We start from the raw sequence: 26,650 nt of genomic DNA, 5'->3' as shown, positions 1-26,650 counted from the left end.
AGAAGATGCAAGGCCGCCTTGCCCGAAAATCAGACATGGGCTCTTGTCATGCCTCAATGTTAGAAGATGCATAGGCCTCAACCAAGCGACAGGGGCTGCCCATATGCCTAAGGTGTTTGAGCTGAGACTCTGGTAGGTAAGACACATAAGCCCGATGGGCCAGGCTGGCCCATTGACAATTATCAGCATGCAAGATCATATTATGGGAACAATATACACAAGTGGACTACATATTATGTTTGTTTCCCTAACCATCATCAGCATGAAAGATCAAATCCACCAACTGTATTAACAAATGCATGCAAATAGGCAGCTCCCACCTCATGGTATGCATGGCTCGTGTGTTAATAACCACAGTTGATCTATTGGGCCACCAACACACTACATAGACCATATAACAGAGAATGTGAAAGGACTGTGGTAGGCATCTGATCAGTTGTTGGGAAAAGCAGCATTTGGAGGAATGATCCATACTCAAAACTAACAAAACTCAGAAATGTTTTGTGGCTCACCAAACCAACAACCTGATCAGCAACCATTTGCCAATTGTATCCTGAATGCGAGAGTATAAAATCAAACTTTAGCAAGGTACTCAAAAAGGATTGGAGGGAATATGGAAAGAAGTAAGATCAAAGCACCATCCATCACTACAGAAGCTACAAATTTACAAGAAAACTAAAAACATGTTTTAGTGGCCCACAATCACCATCAAACACAAAAGCTCTAACAAGTGATTCGTCTTTAGATCTCAAACTCCCTACATGTTAACAGCAGCCTACCTGTGACTTGACACTATCTTTCACATAGCCCACCACCACCCCTAATCAATTAGTTACCTTCATCGTCAGGGCCTTTCAGATACAACGGCTCAGTCCCGTCTCCATTCTGACCTCCTGCACCGCCACCTCGCCCTTCAGCAGATCCCGCACTCGCGGGATCTTGCTTACCGGCACCCGTAATTCCACTGCTTGCACCCTGCATCCCTTCCCCAGCATTGCGTCGGAAGTCGGGGAAACCTCCAGCTGCAAGGCCTCCATTCCCTCCCACTCCAGTCTCACCATGCAGCATGTGGAGTCCGTTGTTCCCTCCAGAGCTCATGCCCAACTGGCTATGCAAGGCTTGCTGTTGCTGTAACGCAGACAGTGGTTGTTGAGCATACAGCATCGAAGAACGGGCGGCCATGAGTGATTGTTGAGTCATCTGCTGTGCCTGCTGGTGTTGCAAGTAACGCGCACCTTGCTGCATGGCAGCATTGGGTGGAAACTGTACAAAGATGTACTTCATCTTAGATAGACGACAAAAAAGAAAAAGAAGGAAAAAGGAAACTCTAAAGCAGATTGAATGGGAGATCCACTGCAGGTGTGTGAAACCCAAACCATTTGACATGGGGCCCACCATGAACATGCCCTACCCCAAAAATTAGCCAGGTGCACTCATCAAAAGGGCCATGAATATTGAAAAAAGGGATGGTTAGAAGAGTTGGCCACCGTTCCATATTAAATGTACATGTGGGAATAGGACCAACTTCATGGGTAGAGCATCCTGCTTTCTTGGGCTTGGGTGTGTTTTGTGGTGGGACCCGCCAAATAAATGGCACAGATCTCAACTTTCTTCTTCTTCTTCTTTTGAATGGGTATGGATCACCATTTCAATCTGCATTGTGCAATAACCTGGTAAGTAATTATACCTGAGCATGCATCGGGGGTGGTTGGGGTTGAGAATCTGCAATGGCGGCCAGGTACATGAGGTTCTTCTGAAGCTTTGCTTGATTCCTGCAAGGACAAAATAGTATTGAGCCCACCTGCAGTTAAGTCCTAGCTAGTATGTCACAAGAAACATATGGGAAAAACGGAAGAGATTCAATTGAGAGGACTCCCTAGGTCCTGATGCATGAGGAAGAGAATAATGTCCTCATGCGCCCAGAGCCCCAGACCATACCATTGTTAGCAAAACAAGCAACCAGGGGATCCTTTGGAGAAGAAAGATGTCAAAAGGTTGAAGTATGAAAAGTTTGCACTTAATACTGTTTTGAACCCATAAAACTAACCAAAAAAGAATTGGCCATATTTGAACATATATGCGTATGTATTGTATATGAATGAGATTAAAATACAAAACTTCAACTGAAAGGGTTAGAATTTCTCTATGCATTAGTATTTATGAGGAAAACAGTGGGTTAGTCTCATTCTTTGCCTCTATCAAATCCATCATTTCCAAGTAAGCGGTAAGGGCCCATTTGGATACCACCAAATAAGTTACTTGTTCACTTCAGCTTAGTAAGTAGAAAAGATTAGTTGCTTGAGGCATAAGTCGCTTATCTTAAGTAACTTACAATCCAAACACCCCCTAAATGATACCTTTTCCCAAGTCCCACTCAAGTCTATTAATGGACAAGGATTACAAATTTCTATCTTTACACCACCCTCAAAAGCTTTCTTAAATGAGACGAGTTTTTCTTTTATCTTCCTTTTTCCCTTGAATCAGGTTTACTTCTGTTTTTCCCAATTTATAACTATTTTTTCTCTCTTCTTTCTTTCTTTCCTTTTTCTTTCCAATCTTCTTAAATATGTAGAGTTTCCAACATTAAAGCAAATTATACCGGTAATTTAAAATACAGGGTTTAAAATGGAGTTTTGATGGTCTGTACATGTGAGGCTGATGGTTCAGTCGTCTAAAATTGATGATTTGATGGGCCCACCAGGAATGTAGCTGATGAGCCAAAAATATTCTAATCTTGTGACTAATGTCTCATATATGTCCGGCTAAGGGAAAATAGAGCAATGGTATGGAAAAGATATACTGACTTATGGTTTAACTGAGGATGTGGTCCTCGATAGAGTGAAATGGCAGAACAGGATTCGTGTAGCAGACCCCAATTAGTTGCAAGTTGCAACAGGGCTTAGATGATAATGATGCATTGATGTACGGAAGAGAGGCTGAAGGTTGGATGGTTAGAATCCTTTAATTTGGAAGATTTTGGGGCACGTTCCATCCACTGTGTGGCCCATCAAAGCAATAATTTGGATCACCAATCCCTTGGGTGTACTTCCTCTTCCGTTGATATGAAACAGAATCAGAGCCAAACTGTTCTTTCTAGTTTTGGAAAAATCCTGCCAGTGCTTCTCTAACCCATTCCCCCACATAGAAATTAAGAAAACTAGGGTCGGGTTACAATAATATTATATGGTTTATCACTCCAAATGAATTTCATATCAAAACTAAGGTTGCTGGCTATGGGCTCCGGTAAGGATCTAATTAGAGGGTCAAAAACTATAATAGAAGGTTCACAATGTCTACTAACATGAATGCTAGGAACACAGATGAATGTGCCAATTGTAACAAGATAATACTCGGTGCAAGAAAAATCATCATCAGCATTATCTAAGCCTTAACCCAACTAATTAGGGTTGGCCATTCCACTCTATTAAGGACCATATCCTCAGTTAAACCATAATACGTCATCAAGTCTTTTCTTACACCCACATCCTTTTGGGCCTTTCCCTTGCCTTTTCAGAGCCTCCAACTTGAACCCACTCACTCCTACCCAGCGCAGTTCTTCATCTCTGTAGCACATAGCCAAACCATATTTGTCTACTTTCCCTCATCTTATTACATATCGGTGCTTCTTTTGTTCTTTTGAAAGGATATTACCTATTGGTGCTACTAAGTTCCCTCAAATGCATTTCTAATTATCAGAGCAAGCAAAAAAACATGTACTATATTTTTCGTTACTAATAATGATGGCAGATTCTGAATATCACAACAAGTGAGCAAAATTACCTGCAGTTAAGGCACATGTCAATTTGTTCAATCTTGTATTCATCAGTCCTATCCATGCAACATTTACTGAAGCATCCATGGTATAAAAAAAGTCTATGCTGATATGGCTAATGCAAGTTCCACACATGCCAATGCGGCGCATTTGCGAAATCCAAGTAATTCATCAGGCAGGTGTGATCATCAACCACATATATACAATCAATGCAACTGGTAAATTCTTTTAGATGCCCACAATTTTTCAGAGACATGTGCCCCTTCTGATGATTGGACTACCAGCTTTTTGGGCCATGGCACATGCATCAGGGCCCGTCAGATATTGTGCACACATAATGCCTAGAGTAGGATTTGAAATAGGTACAACTTGCGACAAGTTGAACCAAGTCACTTTCCTAGGAACAGTTTGTTCCAAAAAAAAAAAGTGAGAGGCACGTATTAAGCACAAGTCCATTTCCAGAGTGATTAATGCTTCTAACCAGCATGCTACAAGATAGATGTTTGTTTTCTTTTTTCAACTACACACACATATACATACATATTATCTATACAAAACTAATTTAAGCATTTATAAATGTTATTAATTTGACTATTAAATATCGTATTGAGTCAAGTAAAGACTTGTCCAAGTCTTCAAGCTGATCCTGTCATAGAATTGAGCTCCAGATCAGTCAGGGCTTTTGAACTCCATGTCTACTATTTATCTAGGATCTAGGGATATCCAAAAGAACAATCCATTAAAAATATCCAAACCGTAGCCCAAGCAGTAGCTTTAAACCTACCCAGAGAACTAGTCATAACTACAAAAAATTAATACATTAGCTCTATATATTGTCCCTTTATCCCAACATCAAGAGACTATTGCAGGAAATGGGGTTTTGTGGTGAATCTACCCATGCAATTGTTTTGTGATAATCAAGTAGCATCCCTCGTTGTAAATAATCCAGTCTATCATGAAAGATCTATACATATTGAAGTTGACTGTCACTTTATATATGAAAAGGTTTCTAGTGGTGAAATCTCTACATCTATACCATTTGTCCAGTCTCATGATCAACCAGTTCATGTATTCACCAAAGCCCTTCCTCATAGTCAGTCTAAACACATATACTCCAAGCTCGCATCGATAACATCTATGCTCTAGTTTGAGGGAGAGTGTTAACGCATAAGGATGAGGGTCATACAACTGTACAGCCTACCTAATAGATGTGAATGTGGGCCATCTCACTGTACAGCCCACCTAGCTTTTTTATCTTTTAGATTTAGTGTTAATATTAGTTTAGTGAGAGTATTTTTGTACTTTTTGGTCTTTATTACTAATATAAGGGGAAGAGTGGGGATGTCCAACCCTAACACTTTTTCCTCTCTTCTACCGGCCTTCTCTTCTCCTCTTCTTCTCTCTTTAATCTATGATTCTACATGGACAAAGTTTCAAAGTGATGTCACCGAGTATTGTGAAGGGAGGTGTCTGCACATATTTTTCATAAAGATCCCTCCCTCCGATCATCCAATGGGAGCCCACACGTGGTCCCTTGTGGGTCGATCAAAGATCCCTTATGATCAATCGAGGGGTAGGGTCTTAGACACAACATGATGCTTCAAAATCTGTATCAACGAAGTTTCAAAGTGATGTCAACGAAAAGAAACTTTACGTGAGGTGTCCACACATATTCTCCCTCCCTCCCTCAGTCCTATGCCCAAGCCCGCAAGTCTACATACATTCTCTTGTTATTGAAGAAACTACTCACAAACAATGTTCACAAAATCATTCTCATATCACAAATCATAATAGGGGTTGAATCATATTGAATCGCAAATCATAAGATTTTTTACAATTTTCTTTTTAAAAAATCAAGAAAATATGTATGAAAAATATAAATAAATCAGTTTTTTTTTTAAAAAAAAAACACTCATCTATCTTCCTTTTCCCATCAATGAGCACCAAGTAATACCATGTCATGATAGTATTAAAGGATACTTATTCCTTTATTTTTTGTCTTTCAAGAAATTTCGCTTGAAAAACATACAAGGTTTCTTTAATAAATTTTGTTCTTGTTACCTTTCTTTTTTTTTCTTTTTCTTTTTTTGAAGGATTCTTGTTACCTTTCTTAAATGTAAAATCGTGGTGGAAAAGCGGATTTTGATACTATAGACCAAAGAAAAAAGATATTTTGATTTTTATACATCATTCCATATTACATAAGTGATAAGTGAACATGATTGTAATCATTCATAAAAACATTATGGGTAAGTCATACATCAATTTGGTGTTTCGACTAGTTAATAAGTAAAAAATTACAAAAAAAAAAAGGTATATGATTTAATGTTGAAGAGAATATATATCATTTAATCTCTTATAAAGAACAAATAAAATAATTTACCTTTTCCAAACGATTCATAAAGTCCCCACTGATTTAAAAACATAAAATGAAAACCGAGGGAAGCTTAAAATTAGAAGAGAACAAGTATAATTTGAATTGTAAATCGTAGGATTCAAATCATAGAATCATAGGAGGATTCATATAAAAAGGGATTCAAGGTTGGGATCATATCGTTTTGCTTAAGATTTGACTAAAATCATATATCATAGGATTTTGACAATACTGCTCACAAAAGACTCTCTCTCTCTCTCTCTAGACATTTTTCATTATAGGCACTATGATCTATATACCCAAAAAAAAACAAAAAAGCACAAGCTCTTCCCAATGTTTTGTTAATCGATTGTTATATGTTATTTTAGATTATTAGTAATTAGTTCAACTATACAAATATTCTTTCATACTTTCGTCATTTTTATTTTTTTTTCATTTTTTTTTTCATTTGTAATTTTATTTATTTAATTAAACTATTATTCATTCATGAACAGAAGTGCCCCCCCAGCCTACATTTTTGGATACTACCATGCCCAGCACTTTGATGCTAGGCACATGCCACATGTCACCGGTACCTATTTTTTTTAATAAATCAAGTCACAGAAAAAAATTGTATGCATGAAGGCCACGGTCCAACAAAATACAAGGAACCACATCTCTTTTTATGGACTATCCCTACCCACTCCTGACTCTCCTAGGATTATCATCTGAAGAAGAGAAACATTAACACCGACTGATAGCAGACAAAATCATAGGCTTCCATTGTGTCCAATCCATGTTGAATGAATCCGTGATAAATATTCCTGCTTAATCCTGATCAGGACACTGCCCTTGCTTCTAACCTGAAATTTTACTGTGCAAGAACATTTGGGACAGGAGAAATCTAAGAATGATAGCCATTCCCTTTCGTTTCCAGTTATGCAGGAAGAACTGCCTGCCTGCTTCAAAGGCATCGTAAAACCAAATTATCATTACAATCAAACTGTGTATGGAAATCAATGCAAATTAAGAAAGAAGACTAAGACCCCATAGGTGAGAGATGGTCCCTTTCCATCCTTTTCAAGTCAGTTCGGGGGTAAACGGTGGTGCCCGTCTACTGTTTATGGGCCAAACGATCCTGGGCAGAGATCTTCTTTTTGGGAGCAAGATAGCATTCAGGCCCTCTGGAATGTTCCTTGGTGCCTAGGTGGGGACTTTAACATCATCAAATCTCTGCAAGAGATGCGGGGTGGGTCACAAAGCACAACGAGCATGAGGAATTTCAATGACTTTATTGATAGATGTGGCCCGATCAATCTTCCTCTCCAAGGGACCAAATTAATGTGGTCCAATTTGCAAGATAATACAATCATGACACATCTTGATCATTTTCTAATCCCATCATCCTGAGAGGATGCTTTCCCAGAGGGCAACCAGCAAGTGTCTCCCAGGAGACTATTTCATAACCCCATATGCCTTCCCACTACAATTGAATCCTGTAGTCCAAGGCCTTTCGTATTCAAAATCATGTAGATAGATCATCCTCATTTTGAATCTCTGGTGAAGGATTAGACTTCTTTCACGGTTGTCAGAGGAGCTGATTTATCTTTCAGCGAAAAGCTTCACCTTCTCAAGTCAGAACTTGAGTGAAGCAAGACAGAAGTCAGCAATCTGAATGCTAAAAAAACATCCTATTGCAGGAGTTTGCTGATCTTGAAAGAGAAGAGGAGGAAGGTGGCGGCCTGCTTGACCCAGCTAAATCTGAAAAGATGAGGTTGCTGCACTGCTGGGATCTCTTCCCAAAAGCAAGGAAATCCAGTGGAAGCAGAAGCACTGTGATAAGTAGATTTGAGCTAGCGATAGTAACACGGCCTACTTCCACAAACTAGCAAATGCTAGAATGAGATCTAATTTCAGTTTGTATCCAAAGGAGGGAACTGCCCTTAAAATTAAAGATGATATTTGCAACTTTTCATTTCAAATATCTGAGATCTTATTTTCAGAAGCATTCAAATTCCACCCAACCAATGGTGTTTCTTTTGGCACCATGTCTGATCATCAATTGGATAGCCTGGAGGCTGAATTCAGGAAGAAGAAATTAGGGCAGCAGTTTTCAACCGGAAAGGCCGTCAAGTGTTCGAGCAGACGGTTTTGTTTCTCACTTTTCATCAGGAGACCATCAGATCAGATCTTACAAAGGTTTTCATGGAATTATATAATGAGTCATTTTTATGCAAGCCCCTCGGAGCCGCCTTCATTTAGATTATCCCTAAAAGAAACTGTGGTAAATAATTTTCTGAACACAAATTATATTACTAAAAAAGAAAACTATATACAGCTACTATACAGACAATGCAAAAGAAGGGAGAAATCAATAAAGGCAACCAAGACTACTTATTCTACCAGGAGACAGGCCTCAACATCTTCTATATTACAACCTCTAAATAGGGAAACCCACACCTTGACCCTATGGAAAATCGCCCCTCCCTTACCATTTTATCATTGAAAATTCTACTGTTTGTTTTTTTCCATATTTAGCAAATAGTAGATAGCAATGAAACTATCCACTATAGTGCTGTTCTTTCTTCTCAAATACCATCTCCTTCCAAGCTAAAAAGCAACGATGCAATCGATTCCAACAAGACCCACTCCATTCAAAGAGGTTCAAGACTTCCAAATTTTAGACACAAATTCAGAACAAATGAAACATATGATTAATAGACTCCTTGTCCCCCACACACATTAGATATATGTCTGTAATAAATCATGATCATCTTTCTTTAACAATGTTTGTCTATTGTGAGCAATTTTCCTTTTGATGCTAGCCATCCTAGCACCACCACCTTTGGTGCACCCAGAAAATGCCATATTTTTTCTTTCAACCTTGGTCTATCTTCCCTCCCATCTACAGTGATAGAATGATTTAACTGAGTGATGCAGGACAATTAACCACTTGCTCTAAAAGCTCGAACTGTTAGAGTATGGTGAATTAATCCCTTTATCTCATAGCCCAGGCCTCACATCTCATGGGTTAGGACATCGGCCGAAGCCCCCTCGTGGGTCTCAAATCACATGGGTATCGCTTCACATGGGCCGCCCACCATGAATGTGTCCCCGCATCCCACAGGCTACCCCACTTAAGCCCGATATGAAATGCGCATTAATCACCCCCGGTGAGGAGTCTTGAACACAAGACCTCCCCCGTGGGCCCTGCCCAACCCTAGTGTGCTCCTACATCCCACAGGCGACCTCACTCGAGCACGGTGTGAAAATGCCCCTGCATTATTGAGAATGACCGTTTTTTTCTCAGAATTCCAGCACCACATGTCTCTCTTGTCCGGCTATAATGTACATATTTGTAAGTTGTAACTTCTCCTACAAGTGTACAAATTCTTACATCTCATCCGATTAATCCTTGCGAAATCTTGGCATCCATATCCAGCACCCTCCACCCTTTTGGAAGCATCTTGAAATGCTCTTTCCTTTGTCGGATGTAATATCATAAAAGTCTTCTAAAACCTTTGCAAAGGGATTCCCTGCGACACCATAGGTACTCATGCCCCATCACCTACTATGAAAGATACACTTTTTTCTTAAATTCCTGCTGGATAATGAGGCTCTTCAGGCAATCACTAGCGAATTTGGTTGCAGGGTCTTACGTCTTAGTGTTGCCAATTAAGACTCTCCTAGCTACCTTGCCAATCTTCTTGCTAGCTATTTTGTAGATGCCATGTGAAGTATGCAGCAAAACTAGAAATCCAAAAGAGGGAAAAAAAAATCATGTAGGTAACTAATTGCTTCCAGTTTCATTTAGTTACGAGGGAAGAAGTAGACCATTAAGCAAGATTTACGCATTAGATCCCTTAAAAAGACTAACATTTCCCTTTTAGGAAAATGGTGGTGGCATCTGGGTACTAGTGAAGATTCAAGGCTCAAGTCAGTTTTATCCGCTAAGAATGAATTGGCCGATGACAGTTGGGACACTCTTTGGCCTCTTGTTCTTCTGGGTCTTCCATTTGAAGGGCTTGGGCACATCATTTTTGTGATAATCTTTTCAGACTTCGTGTGGGCTCGAGAACTTCAATTCGCTTTTGGTGTAGGGAATCCACTCTCATCAAGTTGTTTGAAGACCTCTTGTCTATCTCAAATTAGAAAGGTGCAAGGATTTTGCAAATAGTCACTTGTCTTTAGCAGGATTGGCATGGTGTAAGATCTCGTCCCTTCCGTACCTTTTCCAGCATCCTTGGCGGGCCCGGACTAGCCGTGTGTAGTATGCACCCTACTAACCGGGACCCCGAGACCCTTGCCACATCAACCACCCCATTGTTGCGGTCGCAGAGGTGTCACCCGCACATATGTACGGTGCTTCGTTGGCGAGATACGCCGCGAAGAATCCTGTATATCAAGTGTGCATGGCACCATACTTTCCGATCCACACATGTAAGCTACACATGCTTCCCACACATGGGTGAGAGAATCTCTACCCATGTGCATGATGTCATCTTCTCATACATCCCTCTCCCATGATTATCATTTCATAAGCTATAGGTCAACTCTTATATCATATCTCCATACCACACCTTAATAATGACTTCATCAAGTCATATCATCCCATGCTATCTTTTAATCACCATTAAGTCTTAATTATGGATTAATTACCTTAATCATAGCCTAAGACAACTATAATTGCATTAACCCCATCTAACAACATCTTTAGTCATTTCTCTATAAATCCCTCCCTTGCCCATTTTTCATCCATTTTCCACAATAAGTAAGAGAGAGAGTTGTGGAGTGATCTTGGTTACTGAATAAACTGGCCAGATCGCAGATAAGCATCATGGTGGGGCCCATGATTAGTGGGTCCCACAAGCTTTAGGACAAGCTGATTTTTGTCTTCCCTTCAATCACACATAAGGGATTTGTTGAATGGGATGGATGCCATATAAACATCTTAGTGGGACCCACAATCATTGGGTCCCTCAATCATCATCATCATCCACCAAACTAAAGAAAACATACCAAAAGACAAGTGAGGGGGGTGTTCTCACCTTGATGGCTTCAATCAAAGGTTAAGATTAAAGGATGGCTCACCAAGATCTCTCTCTCTCTCTCTCTCTCTCTCTCTCTCTCTCTCTCTCAGTGTAGAAAATGAATGAAAATTGAGTAAGGGATGAATTTATAGAGAACTTACTAAAGATGTTGTCAAATGGGGTATATGCGATTATAGTTATCTTAGGCTAAAATTAAGGTAATTAATGCAATTATAGTTGTCTTAGGCTAAAATTAAAGTAATTAATCTATATTTAAAACTTAATGGTAATTGACGAAGAGCATGGGATAGTATAGTTTGATGAGGTCATCAATAAGGTGTGGTATGAAAAGATGATGTAAGAGTTGACTTGTATCTTATGAAATAATAATCATAAGAGATGGGAATATAGGAATATGATATCATGCACATGGGTAGAGATTATCTCATCATGTGTTAGAAGCATGTGTGGCTCACATATGCGAATTGAAAAGTATAGCGTCATGTGCACATAATATACAAGATTATTCGCGGCGTATCTCGCCAAAGAAGCACCACACGGATGTGTGGGTGGCACCTCTGCAACGACAGTGGTGGGACGGTCGATATGGAAGGGGTCTCGAGGGTCCCAGTTAGCCGGATGCATATTACGCACGGCCAATCCGGGCCCGACAAGGATGTTGGACATCGTGTACAAGTGCTCGAAAAAGGTACGGAAGGGACGGGGTCTTACAAATGGTGCCCATCTTTTCGTCGAGATCTTAAAGATGAAGAGATTGTCTCATTTGCTCTGATGATGGATATGCTTAAGAGGGGTCTACATTCCAGTCGAAGGAACTGATACAAGAATATGGAAGGCTTCATCAAGTGGAGTTCTTTTTTTTTTACTATTTTTTGTCTCATTCATGGCTAAGTTTTTGGCTGATGATCTTAGCGATGTTGTGTCCCCTTTCACAACAATATGCAGGCTGCAGTCCTCCTAAAAGTCAAAGTGCTTGTTTGGCTGGCCTGTTTACAGAAAATCCTAACCATTGATAATCTTAAGAAACAAGACTCGATTATCCTTGACAGATGTGTCATATCCTGCTCTGCTGAAGAATCAGTGAATCGCCTCCTGCTTCACTGTCCGTTGTCCAGTGAAACTTGGCGGGGTTGTGATTAGGAAGTTTGGTCTGGAATGGGGTCCTGGAGACTTGTCAATCACGCTGCTGGCTGGTTTACAGGTGCTTGCGATTGAAAACAAGATGTTGCAATTTGTTGGGCACATCACTTTGTGGGTCATATGAGACTAAAGAAATGCTAGAATCTTCGAAGGAAAAAAAAAAAAAAACAAGCAATAATCAGGAGTCTTATTGATTGTATTTTCAGGCAGCTTGCTACGTGGTCCAAAGCAGATGTGAATTTTAGAAGCATCCCATCTGTTTTGTTCTCAGTCCATGAATGATCGCGGATCTCACCAATGATGTTCTTGAGTAAGCAATGGGTGGGAGGTTTACTTCAAACATGTTCCCAGGAAAGCAAATCAGTAAGCTGATCGGCTTTCCAAAGTGGGAGATACCAGGCCAGCGTTCCTCATAGTCGATAAGAGGCTAAAGCTAATATCAGGGTCATATGTTCAGGCCCTGTTTGTTGTGATCTTATTTCCTAGTGTCTCTGCTGTAGCTTCCAGTCTGCTGGTTGTTTTTCTTTGTGTGGGTTTCAGCTCAGTCTTCCTTAGGTTAGCTGTTTTGTTGTACCGCTGATGTCTCTCTTTTTTCTTTTTCTAATAACTAGTGATTACCTTTCAAAAGAAAAAATCAAAACTGCCATGCAAATCTTTTAGGGTGCATTTGGATGTACACCAAATAAAGGGCAAAATAAATATTTTGATAGAATGGATAACCATCCATTCTGCAGAGAGTTTGGTGTGTGGAAAACTGTATCAGCATTATGCAGGTGCTTGAGTTCAGCCCGAATCTCAATACCCACTTTCTCTTTTGATTTGGGGTGAAAATAGTCATTTCCAGGGTGCCCCAAATGCACACAGAAACAGATACTTCTACATTTCACAATGAATTTTTATTTCATTTGTGTTCTGGAGTACAAACAAATGGTACCTTAACCATGTCATATGACACTTGTTACAAGCGACATATCCACATTTCATGTGGACATGCTTATAATTCAAACTTCATCAGGAAGATGTGATGATCTACTGCACTTGTGTACAAGAAATGTTAACTTCATTCCTTATACTCAGAATCAGGATGCTGCAGGTAAGCAAAAGCAAGAAGCTCAACTATACAACATTATACAGGTTAATCCCTCAAAGAAAGAGGAAACTCAGTATGCAAGATTCGACATACTATTATTTTCTTATGCTAAAAAGGAAACAACTAAGTCAATGAAGAAATGTGAAAAAAATCAGTTTTCTAGTCAGCCAAAGGTAGACTGTACACCAACCTCTCAAGGAGATCCAACAGAAATACTATGACCACATTGTAGTATCAAATTACTGGAAAAGATACTTACTCAGCACACTCATTCAGTTTCCCTGCGCTCTGATTGTCGAGTATCTGCAGAATCAGCGACTTGTTCTCATCCAAATACTGCACAAACAGAAAGGCAGAATGAAGTTAATGTACAATTATAAAAGGGTGAAGTAGATGCTTCGGAGAGGGGGGGTCAACATTTCGTTTAACCCCTCGACGTGGATAATTCCTTGGTTATTGAGCTTGTGATTTCAGAGCCATCGTGCCCTTATCTTTGTATCGGGAATTCTCTTCCTTTCTTTAGCTTTTTTAGGATGCTCCTTAATCTTTCAAAAAAAAAAAAAAGAGTAGATGTTCTAGTAAATGGAAATAAGACGACCCAAAATTTTTATGGAAGGTGAGAAGTGAGCAAGCTGAGTCAGAAAAACAAAATTATCAGGATGCCATAGGGAAGTTACTTCTCAATTCATTTTCGACAACAAATCTAAAGCAAGAGGTAATTTCCCAAGAGAATATTCTCATCTGCAACAAGAAGACTGTCACAAGTGCAACGCATCAACAGGTACAAATGCCGAACCTACATGCAAGAGAGAATGTGCATGAGGAATGAGGAGGCACCCATAAGCTGGTGGTGTCCAAAACAGGCCAAAACAAAGGGTCCAACAGATGCCAAGAAATTGTGGCACCTGTGGAGATTGAACCTTTACTGTAGGAACTTTCTATGAGTCACTTCCGCTTCAAAGTCGTGCTCCCACTCCCACTCCCACTTCCTAGTAGTTTAAACTTCGCTAATATATTGGAACTATCTAATTCTATTAAGGGAATTTTAAGAAAAACTACCTGCTTTATATAGAATTTACATCCCGGTACCTTTTTCAAAAATGTTTTCAATATGCTACCCCATCAATTTGAGTAATTATCAATGGAGTACTTTCCATTAGATTTCTTAACGGAAGTTGGGGTCGGTGGTGCGAGCCAAGGGGTTGCTTGCTAGGGTAGGCCCTACCGTGATGTTTATTTGAAATCCACCCCGACCACCAGGTGCATCACCCTATGTTAGGCCCAAAACCCAAAAATCAGCCCCATCCATGATTCAAGTGGATCACAAGAACTGTTTCCCTTGGTGTGGCCCACATGACTCATGGATGGGCCTGATGTTTGGGTCACAGGCGTAAATTTTTATGACATCTAACAGTTGGAGTGGATTTCATATGATCATCATGTTGGGCTCTGTAAAAATCAAGAGTGAACGTCTCTCTCCCAACTATTTCCTTTGGTGTGGCTCACCTGAATCACAAATCAGCCTGATTTTTTTAGCCTGGAGCCTAACATGGGATTACACGTCTAATGGTTGGAGTGGATCTCACATACACATCAAGGTGGACCCGTCAAAAACCAAGGATGGGCGTCTCGTAAAATTCCCTTTAAATTTCTTTTTTTTAACAGCTGCAAGAAGGATGTTATACACTTGATTTTTTTTCGGAGCCCACCATAATGTGTATGTGAAATCCACTCTGACCTAATGAATCCCACGTTAGGCCCACAGCAAAAAAAAAAAAAAAAAGGCTGACCAATGATTCAAGTGGGCCACACCAAAGAAAGCAAATACGAGAAAACGTCCACCCTTGATTTTTACAAGGCCCACCGCAATGATTATATGCAATCCATTCCAACTATTAGATGCCACACCAAAATTTAGGCATGGGACCATGAAGGCAAATAGTTTGGAGGGTGAGGGTAGCTCTGTACATCGTTTCCAATTGTGTGGACCACCTAATTCACAGATGGGGCTGATTTTTGGGCCTTGGGTCTAACATGGGATGATGCGCCTAGTTGTTGGGATGGATTTCACATAAACATCATAGTGGGGCACACTTGAGCCACCAACCCCTTCGCTCGCACGGCCAACCCCAACTTCCATTAAGAAATCTAACAGAAGGTACTCCAATGATAATTATTAATTACTTAAATTAATGGGGTAGCTTATTGAGAACCTTTTCAAAAAGATACTAAAATGTAAATTCTATATTAAATAGGTAGTTTTTGTAAAATTCCCTTCTAAAAAAATAGAATGGAGCATAGAGTACACAAAACAAATCACAGATGAGAGAACCAATTCTCATATAGTTGAATTATTCTAGCACCCTCTCCAACATTAGTGAATCAGCTCATAGATTAGCCTTTCACCAAACAGATGCCTCGATGGTTTTCTTGCTATTGAATATAACGAAAATAATAATAATAATCTTCCAAACACGGTATAAATGCAAGTAACAAAAGCTATAAGGCATATCAACCAAATAAATAAATAAATAAATAAAAATTTAAGTATCAACCAAATAAATTTACCACTTGTCATTCAGTAACCTGACTGGCTGTTTTGTCACAACAATGGAAGCAAAGGTCTGTACTGCCAATCATTAATAAATCAAGAAAAGATACTCATTAAAAAATTTCAAAGGACAAGAAAGGAAATGCGCATGAGATGTTCCAAGAATCGCTGAGTGGGAAAAACCTAAAAAAGTTTCCTTGATTGAAGGCCCTATTTGTTCAACGACTAAAAATGAGTTCATCTCATTTTAGTTAACGGTGATAATGTCAAGATCTCTAATACATAATCACTGTTAACTAAAATGAGATGAACTCATCTTTAGGCATCTACCAAACAGGGCTGAAAACATTGACAATAGACAAGTATTCTTGGTAGGTTCCTGAGATTATAAAACCGGTGAATTCTTCAAATAATTTCCACCAACAAATACCTTGATGTGTTCAGTTTACCTTATCAACTAGTAAAATATTGGGAAATCATTACACCAAATGGGTAAGCCTAATGCCTATTACATCATACATGAGTACATTCAAATATTCCCATTGATCAACATGTATTGAATGTGAGCAATGGCAACCATAACCTGAGAACATTCTAGGCTTGCCAAATGAGGAAAATTCATGTACCACACTTGCAATTTTAGATATCAAATCAACATCAATGCATAGAAAAGAAAATTGGAATAAGAAAAAGAACGATTTACTGATAAAATCAAGGCTGAGATACAAAACCAAGAAATCCATCTACAAGTGTATGGTGCATTGGTGCTACCATTGAATATGTCCAATCCAGGACTAGTTGAGGCTTATAGGGAGGTCAACATGTATAGAAGCAGAAGTATAATCCTCAGCTGCACCTAATGGCAGATCTTTGACATATCCACTGAACATTATAAAAATATGAGGGTCATGGTGGATACAACTGCAACCTTGTATTCATATAAATTTATCAGGAGAAAAACTAATTATTTGTATAAACTACCTACCACTTCAAATAAATAATTCTGATTTGCAATAATGGACTTCAATAAGAAGGATATGACAAATACAAGATGATTCCGAAAAGCATCATCTGGTTGATGGGGGGAAAAAGTAGAAGGTCAAGAATTTAGACATAGATATGGCTGAGATACAATCACGAATGACACCATGGCATCACCTAACACTGTCAATTCAAAATGGGTAGCTAATATTCAGAACAACATGGGCAATCAGCACCTCTTCTAGAGACTGTAACTGCACAACTACTGTGGGGAAAACCTTTGCTATATTCCCTTATGTCATCACTTAATTGAAACATATGCATGAACATTGAAAATCCGAAGTGGATAGACAAATATTCAGAACAACATGATCGGTATCTCCTCTAGGTCCTTTACCTCCATAAATACTGCAAGGAGACCTCTTGCCATTCCCAAATGACATCATCTAGTAGAATAATTTGCATAAAGAAACACCGAAAATATGAAGTGGGCCCCACTAAACCCAACAACATCAACTAGGACATAGCATTTAGATACATAAGCATGAGGCTGGAAGATACCACCTGAATATCTGTATGGGATGTCTCCACTGGGACCGTAATCGGCTCAAATCTTTTGGCCAAAAAATAGAGAGAGAAAGAGAGAGAAGAATCTACAGTGTGTTTTTCAGGTGTATTCAATGTTATATTGGAGCATTCCTAAGTAGTATGTTGACTGTCTGTTGGCATGTCTTCCATTGTTGACAAAAGCTGAGTTTCATCTGCCTCTGCTGCATGGGCGACGCTGAATCGGTTAACCACCTCTTTATCCACTGCCCCATCCTCTCTCAGATCTGGGCCTCTGTCTTCTCCTGGTTCAACGTTTGTTGGTGCCTCCCAAACTCTACGGGTATGCTCTTAAAGGCATGGCATGGGGTCTCCATTGGTAAGCAAAAATCTGAATTTTGGAGATTTGCCCTGCTTGCCGTTTGGTGGGCAATTTGGAAAGAGCGCAATGAAAGATGCTTCAAAGGAACCTCCAATTCGGTGGGATCCATAGTGGCCAAAGTCCACTTCTTCATCACCGAATGGGCTGTTTTTTCTTTTTCTCCTTGTTGTTGGTAGTTTGTTTTTCGGCGAGAGTTTGGTAGCCACTTCCTCAGCGGCCCTTCTCTCCCCGTTTTGTTTTCCTCTTTTCATTTAATGAAATTCCAAGTTTCCTCTCAAAAAAAAATAAAAAATGCTCAACATGATTAACCCAATCACTAAACTACAAGGGTGATGAGCTGGCAACAGACAATCGAGCTGCTGGTCTCACCACATACCCACAGGCAAGCAAGCAAAGCTAGAAGAGCTCATAAGCCACTCTAAAACAATACATTTTACATAAAGGGAGAATCTAATCCAAGAAAAAAAAAAAAGGAACTCTTTATACAATAGAAGAGAATTAGACGCTTCGCAAAATGCTCCTTTGTCTGATTGGCCCTGTTGTAACAGTCTAGAGTAGAAACATCTCCTACAAATGGATGACAGAAAACAAAGACAGCAGTGCAAAATCGTTAGGACGTGAAAAAAGTTCACCAGTTTGACAAGTAGGAGCCTGGACCCACCCTATGAACAACCTGCATTTTTGGTCCAACAAGCTACATTCCCTATTTTTGTTCAATTCACGTGATATTAATCCAGGAGCTACCTACATGCTAGAAACCCCCTTACTGATGATGACAACGACGATTATGATAGTAACAAAAATAATATCATATGGAAGCAAGGTTGTCTGTTCGAGGAAAAAAAAAGTCTCTACCTATTCTGCACACTCCCTATGTAATAGCATGGCTGACGATCCTATGATCCGGACCATTGATCTGATAGACCCCACCAAAGACGAACCACGCCCAAAAAATCTACCCTATTGGACAATCACGACCGCTTAATCACTGGCCTGCAGACAGACAGCTAAGAAAAGAACACCACGACGATCCATATTAAACTGAAAAAGAAAAACCCAAATCTCAGAAAGCTAGGATCTTCCAGTCAAGGAGATTTCCAGGGAAAGAACAATTCTCGTTATGCGTCAATCAGGCCAACAGTCTGGATCATAGAACCAGGGCCCCACTTGAACAGTGTGTACCAAAACCAGGAACTACCCTTTTCGTCACAAATAAAACTCAGTAATTAGCAGAATCACGTGTCATTGAAACAAACAGATAAAACCCCAACTAAACCAAGTAAACCAATGACCCTAAACCCTAACAAAAAAAAAAAAAAACAGTGATAAATCTCAAGCATTCAAACCCTACTGAACTCCTTCAGAAACAACACCAACACTTAAAAACAAAAAAGGAAAAAGAAAAACATCTGCATGCACCAAAAACAAAGCAAGAAGCATCAAGAAAACAAGTCTTCTACTCGACATAAATCACCAAAGCAATCAAAACAGAGCAGAGCATGAATCCTGAAAGAAAATACCATTTCCACAACCAATGCATCGAAAAAATGGGGAAAAAAAAAGAAAGCAGAGAGTGAAATGAAAGGTATGGTAAGAGAGAGAGAGAGACCTGTTGAATGATATCAGTAGTAACAGTGTTAGGGTTATGGTAGGTTGCTGCTCCCATCATGGGCTGCATCTGCATTAGGTGCTGCTGCATCTCTATCTCCTTCTCTCTATCCTTGGTGGCGAGAGCGACTGTGCCTTTTCTTCTCTTTGCTTTCGTTGAAGTTATAGAACCGCGCAGAGAGAGAGAGAGAGAGAGAGAGAGAGTGATTTATAGAATGTTCGGCCGCAATGTTTATACGTTACCGTTCGGTCTTCCATTTTGTATAGAGATGGGCTATGGATCAGTGATCAGAACCATTGATGCGATGGGTCCCACTTTGGATGGCTTTCATATACAAAAAAAATCACTCAGATGGAAAATATTCTATATATAATACTTGACCCAAAAATGGACGGTCAGGATCAAATATTCTATAGTTAGAGACTACTAATATAGGGAATGTTTCGTTTGTAGGTCATCCAAACTCAACCCCACCGTATTAATGGTTTATAATGCAATAACGTAGACGCCGCGAAGTACTAACCGAATACCGGAAGTACGTACGGAGCGTTAATGTCTCCGCCCGAGCATGGAGAAGACTGAGAGATAGAGGGTGTTGGGAGAAGCGGATTGGCTACTGATTCTGCCACCGGCCAATGGCTAGTGGTCGGTGATCTGTAGGCACCACTACGATGTATGTGTTTAATCCGTGCCGTCCAACCATTCTTACAGATCATTTTATGGTATGAGCCCAAAAATGAGGTTGATACAAATCTCAAGTGGACAGCACAGTGTAGATTGACGCCCACCGTTAAAATTTTCTTTGGGGGCCACAAAAGTTTTGGATCAAGCTGATATATTTTTTTCCCTTCACCCAAGCCTGTATGACCTAATCAATAGGTTAGATGTCAACCGTAGGAGGTTTTTAACGGTGGATATTCAATCACTGCTTTTCCCCATGGTGTGGTCTACCTGAGATTTAGATCTACCTAATTTTTGGGATAAGCCGTAAAATTATCTTTCAAAATGGATGTACGGCGTGGATAAAATACATACATCATGGTGGGTCTACGTAGCACCGACACTAGGCTGTTGTGTGGGTCCGACTGAGATTTTCTTGACAGATCCACTCCATCCATCTGTTTTGAAAGAGCGTGATAGGGCAGGAAACTAAATATCAGGTGCAGGAAAAATTCACGCGTGCCATACCACAGGAACAGTAGGTATTGAACTTCCGGGGGTGACAGAAGTTTTGTATCGTGATGATATTTTTCTACAGTTTATCTGAGTGGTAATAACATATGAACGGTTTGGATAGCATATAAATATCATGGTCAGCTCCAGGAAGGTTTCAAGGGTGGATGTTTCCGTTCCTGCTTTTTCGTTTGGTGTGGTCCACCTAGGTTTCGGATATTCCTTATCTTTAGGTTACGGTCCAATTGTGGTCTTTCACAACAGATGGACGGAGTGGATTTATTAGGGCTTCTCTGTGGACCCCATACAGTCCCGGGCACAGGTATCTCTGTCCCGTGGTCGCTGGCAATCCGCTTCCGGTGTTTGGCTGGAGAGTTATTTGATGCTCTGGCGGAGTGTGATAGTTCATAAGTATGCACAGAGAAATGGTGTATACGGCATATATATAAATAATTAATTAATCATACAAATCACGGGCCCACTTGGGACGGTCTGATAACATGTAAGCCAAACCACATGAGGAGCTTCGATGTGTATGTGTATGAACCATCACACTCTGCAAGAGTATCAAAACATTTCCCTCTTCGTGTTCCTCTCCGTCGCTCGCACGTGAGTGAAAGGGGAAGCACCTGCCACCTAAATCGTAGATCACGTGTCTACGTTACTCCTCGATAATGACCCCGGCCTTACCGTGGGATTACCGTGGGCCCACCTTGATGTATGTATTATGTATCCACGCCGTCCATCTGTTTTTATAAACAGATTGGATGGTAAATAAACACCACGGAAACATTAAGGTGCGATTTAAAAAGTTTTTAATGGTAGGACGGTCAATCACCATGGTCCACCTGATAATTAGATCCGTTTCATTTTTCGGATAATGCCCTAAAATGATCTTAAAAAACGGATGGATGGCATGGATACTTAATAAATACATCAAGGTGGGCCCCACGGTAACCCGCCGTACGGGCTTGGGTGAGACTGGATCTCATCTAATCCGCTCTCCCCTCGGACCAGTCTAAAAGACTAGAATAGAAAATGGCTTTTCAAAAATGATCTCCGGACAACCGGAATCCTGTACAACACCCGTTTCATGCATGAAGCACCGAGCTCTGTGGGACCACTTCATATAAAATCTACTCCGTTAATTAGGTGTGTAACCTTATATTCACCGTACATAAAATTTATGATACTGATAAAATATGGAACACAGATGGGAAAAATGTAAAATGGGTCCTAAAACATATGTTGATCGGGTGTTGCCTGCCTTAGTTTTAGATCAGGATTATTTTTGTATTTTCTACTCATTATCATTATTTCCACCGGATTAACGGGTTTGATGAAATATATAGATCATAGTGGCCCCCACACACTAACCTATGGTTGGTATCCAATATCCATTGTTTCATGTGGCGTGGCTCATTTGAGCTGTCGAGCTCGCTGGAGTTATTTCCTACCCTAAAATGGAGGATAACACCATATGAACGGAGTGGATTTTACAAATACATCGTGGGGATCCCACAGTATTGGAGTAAAACAAGTGTAGTCTACGATTCCGGTCCGTCAGTGCGCATCCCCTATGCCATGCGTAAGTCGTAACTGTTTGAGGACCGACAGTACGTTACACTCCATCCGTACACCATATATAGCTATGTTGAGGGCGGATTGCCTACTAGCGTGCTGAGTAAACTCTGTGGGGCCCACAGGTGATGCATGTATCTTATCTACGCCGTCCATCCGTTTTATCAGCTCATTTTAAGGCACGAATTAAAAAATGAAGTATACGAAAATCTCAAATATACCACATGATAGGAAACAGTGGAGATAATAACATCCACTGTTAAAACGAACCTAGGGCTCACAGTGATGTTTATGTGTCATCCAAACTGTTAGTGAGGTCAAACAGATATGGATGAAAGGAAAACACAAATATAAGCTTGATCCAAAACTTCTTCATTCCCTGGTAAGTTTCCAACAGTGAACGTTCAATTACCAATGTTCCTATAGTGTGGTAAACTTAAATTTTCCTGCGCTTCAATTTTCGGCTCATGCCCTAGAAAGATCAGGTAAAACGGATGAACGGCGTGGATAAAACACACATCACCTATGAACCCCACAGAATTTACTTAGGATACATCTAATCCCGGCACCATAATTTCGATGGTTTGATTTGGATTGCTTAACTGCCTGTATTCATCACAACCCCACCCAAGTATCAAACTTTTTTTGCTTGTCTGTATACAGGGGATACGCCAATGACGTACTACATACCTTTTCCCATTTGGCTCGAAAAGATCTAAAATATCAAATTAGGCAATTGTTGGCACGGATGAATTCATGAAGACAAATATACTTCTATGCGCTTTACCTTACATAAAAAATCTAATTCTATACCTTAACACATCCACTTTGGTGAGATGATTTTTAGACGGCAAAAAATACAAAAGAGTATAGTAAAAAAAATAAAATTTTAAAGTATACTATAAATTAACCCACCTACATTACTAATTTTTTTCGAAGGGAGACATTGTGCAGTGCTGCTTGAGTACTAAAAGTTATGATCATAAAGGAACAGGTGAACAGCCCACCTGATCGATCTGGACTATCCATATGGTCTGACCCACTTTCATGGACCATAGACGAAAAAATCAAAGTGATTGGACGGTTGTAGCGACCAGACAGATAGCCCATGAACGGATGGTCAAGATTACTAACGGAGAAGATGTATAATCACCAAATCGGTAGGCCCACCATACATTGCATGTGGTTTTAAAGAATGGCTTTCATCAGATGATCCGGATGCATGGCATGGAAGAGTGATGTTATAATAAAAATGGAAACCTTTTGGATGGATAGGATCATCCAAGACTTCTGTAACGTGGGCCATGAAGTATGAACTACACATAATGGACGGTCATCTCTACGTTGTTGTTCAACTAGGAAGACTAGACTTAAGGTGCTCTGAGAGCCGCACATCTTGTTGACCAAAGGTTTACAAAAGAAGTTGACCAACGATCTATCTTCAAATCAGTTGTGTGGCCCACCAGATGAGTGGCCTTGCTTGATTTTAAGCACGTAGAATCAACGCCGTCAGTCAATTACCGGATCCATACGCCTGAATAGATTGAAGAGTTGACTCGTGAACATGGGTGCAAGATCCACGTCATTCAACAGGTGGGTCCCACCATGAAAATGCATTTGATGGATGATAGGACGGTCTCGTTCGTGTGCGAGAAAAAATGGACGGCTAGAAGAAAGATAACCAACGATCTACATTCAACGTGGACATGCAGGACCCTCGTCTAGTAGAATAATCCTGACCGTCAAGCTGGTGGATGGAGACTGGATAATCCTCTCCCCTAAAGGAGAAATGGTAGAATGAGGCGCACAAGCTTACCCAAGGAGATATTCATATGATGGCAGGCCAATCCAGTCCAACTGAATTTTGGGCCCACGTTAATCAGACAATCTTAACCATCTGTTATGTTGGATGTGGACAGTTGACTTTGGACCGTCCATTTTTTACAGCCACTAATTGCATGGCAGCTGGGTTGATACCATAGGTGTGATTTATGTGTATGCCCCGTAATGGAGCCGTTGATTTGGACAGCCTAGATAGAGCTGAATGGACACGATGTATTTCATAGGTGGGGCCCACCATCCAAAGTCTGCCAATCGGATTGTCCATAACGCCCTCTATTTTATAGGACGTATTGAGCGGGAGATGATACGGTGGATCCAGAAGGACCGAAATAAGGTATAACCGTCTGTTTTTTGTGTAAGTAGTAGGGTGATGTGCAAATCAGGTCCGTCCATATGCAAGGGCCTAGCATGGATGATTTTCATCTCAAACATCACTCTTCATCGTGCTGTTATCCACTTGATCAGTGGCCATTAAAGTGACGGTGGAAATAAAAAAGTTAATAATCACATATGCCTGTGGGATAAAGCAATGGATTTGATTTTTAAAACGTAAGCTACCTATCCTGGTGGCAGTATATGGGCAGACCTGATAGAAACATCAACCTCCGACGTGTCGTGTGGGTACGTGGATCTACCATACTCCGGTTCAGCATCTACCGTGCAGACCACAGTCTTGATGTACGGCCCCTTCTTTTACCACGAGTTATTTTTACTCATTGTAAAGGGACAAGCCAACAGCCCGCTTGGTTGAATCTGGACCGTCCATATGGTTCAACTCATTTCCATGGACCCAGGGGAAAAAAATCAAAGCGATTGGATGGTTGCAACGACCAGATAGATGGCTTGTGAAATGGGTGGTCAAGATTATTGATGGAGGGGAGGTCCATCATAAATTGCTTGTAATTTTAAAGAATTCCTTTAATCAGATGATCTTAAGAGTACCATTCATGACATGGAAGAGTGGTGTTATACCTTTTGGATGGATAGGATCATTCAATACTTTCATGGAGTGGTCCATGGACCAATTGGATGGCCATCAATTGATTAGATTTCATCACATGCCCGGATGCAAAAGCATCCAAGCCGAACATCTTATTGGTTGAACGTGTGCAAAATAAATGGACGGTGTAGAAGTTGACCACTGACCTATCTTCAACTTGCTTGTGTGGTCCAACAGATGAGCCAGTTTGTAACGTCCCGTCCAACTAGAATAGTGTCCTGGGGCGTCCACGTATGATTTACCGCAGAACCCTCCACTTAAACTACTCATGATGGGGTACCACAAGTAAATTAACCTAGGATTTGCTTATTAGAGTAGAGCAATTTTGTTATGACGGGACCGAGTGCAGGCCGTCAAGCTAGATAATCGTCCACACTTAGTAGCAGCCCATGTAGGCTATATAGAGACAAGGAAGGTCAGAAAATTTTAAAAATTTAGAGAACCGTAGATCTCATTGGGCTTGTGGTCCATCGCGGACCACGAACTCAGTGGACACCCACGAATTAATTATCTATGTCGTTCTAACAGCACTTGTCAAATGCAACCCACGCAAGGCCAACATTGAAATTTGACACTCTTAAATGAAACTGAAATGTAAGATATTTTAGCCGTCGGATTTCTTCTAAATTTACGGTGAAGGTCTAATGTATTTTCCTACGCCCGTCCACAAAATCTGGGACCCGATCATGGTACGGTGACCGTTGATCACAAATCGAACCCGTACGATCAAACCCCATATTCGATCATTCCCAAATTTTGCATAACCTTTCATCGGGTCATGGAGCACCTATCCTATAAGTTTCATGGCTAGAAGGCCATCAGAACCACCTCAAACACTGAAATGGACCCCACAGGGTACATTTAGAGATCGAAATCGTATGATCAAACCCCATATTCGTTCATCCGTTTGTTCCCAAACTTTACATGACCTCTCATCGAGTCATGAGGCATCTACACACCAAATTTGGTGGCCAAGGGGGTGTTAAGGCTACTCCAACACCAATAGGGAGTCCTAGAGGGCTATTTTGGGGAGTTGTTGAAACTTAAGGTTAAAGGGCCCAAGTCTAGGAAATAAACCCTAGCTCTCTCATAACTCCCTTCTTTACCACAACCACCAAGGAGTAAAGTGAGATCAAGAGAGTAGAGAGAGAAGAAAGAGAGAGTGAAGGAGAGCAAGGTGGACCTTAGATCGAGGTGGGGCCCAAGGAAACCCAACCTTGCAACTCCCTACTTTTTCTCCAAGGAAGCCCTACACCGCAACCGCTAGAATCGTTCCGTTGATCGTCTAAGTAAGATCTCTGACCCCTTTTTCTCGAAACTCTTGTGATGTGAAGGGGCTTTTCATAGAGTTCTAACATGTAAGTGTTTGCTCTAGAGATTTCGACCGATCGACCCGAGATCCACATTCCTAGGTCGATTTCCAACTCTTCAACGATCTATAGGTGCGGACTATTAACCTTAGGTGGCCTAGCACCAATTGTACTATGAGTCTAATGATTTTGTTTGTATGGATGATGCATTTAGAGAATCTAGGGAAAAACTTAAGAATTGTTGGGATGTTTGGAATGGTATGGAAATG

At 40.5% G+C, this 26,650-nt stretch overlaps 1 protein-coding gene across 1 annotated transcript; it reads right to left on the bottom strand.

Moving 5' to 3' along the window:
• Positions 1-602: 602 nt before the first annotated feature.
• LOC131232504 (GRF1-interacting factor 1-like) lies at positions 603-19,668 on the bottom strand. Its single transcript, XM_058228783.1, has 4 exons — positions 19,476-19,668; positions 13,666-13,742; positions 1,688-1,772; positions 603-1,263 (listed from the first exon to the last, which is right to left on the bottom strand). Exons 1-4 carry the CDS (start codon positions 19,563-19,565, stop codon positions 829-831), a joined length of 687 nt encoding a protein of 228 aa, XP_058084766.1. The 5' UTR covers positions 19,566-19,668; the 3' UTR covers positions 603-828.
• Between the last annotated feature and the right edge of the window lie 6,982 nt (positions 19,669-26,650).

The sequence above is a fragment of the Magnolia sinica genome, chromosome 18, assembly GCF_029962835.1.
Source record: "Magnolia sinica isolate HGM2019 chromosome 18, MsV1, whole genome shotgun sequence".
In the NCBI taxonomy this organism is placed as follows: domain Eukaryota; kingdom Viridiplantae; phylum Streptophyta; class Magnoliopsida; order Magnoliales; family Magnoliaceae; genus Magnolia; species Magnolia sinica.
This window is presented reverse-complemented; position numbering and strand designations above follow the sequence as displayed.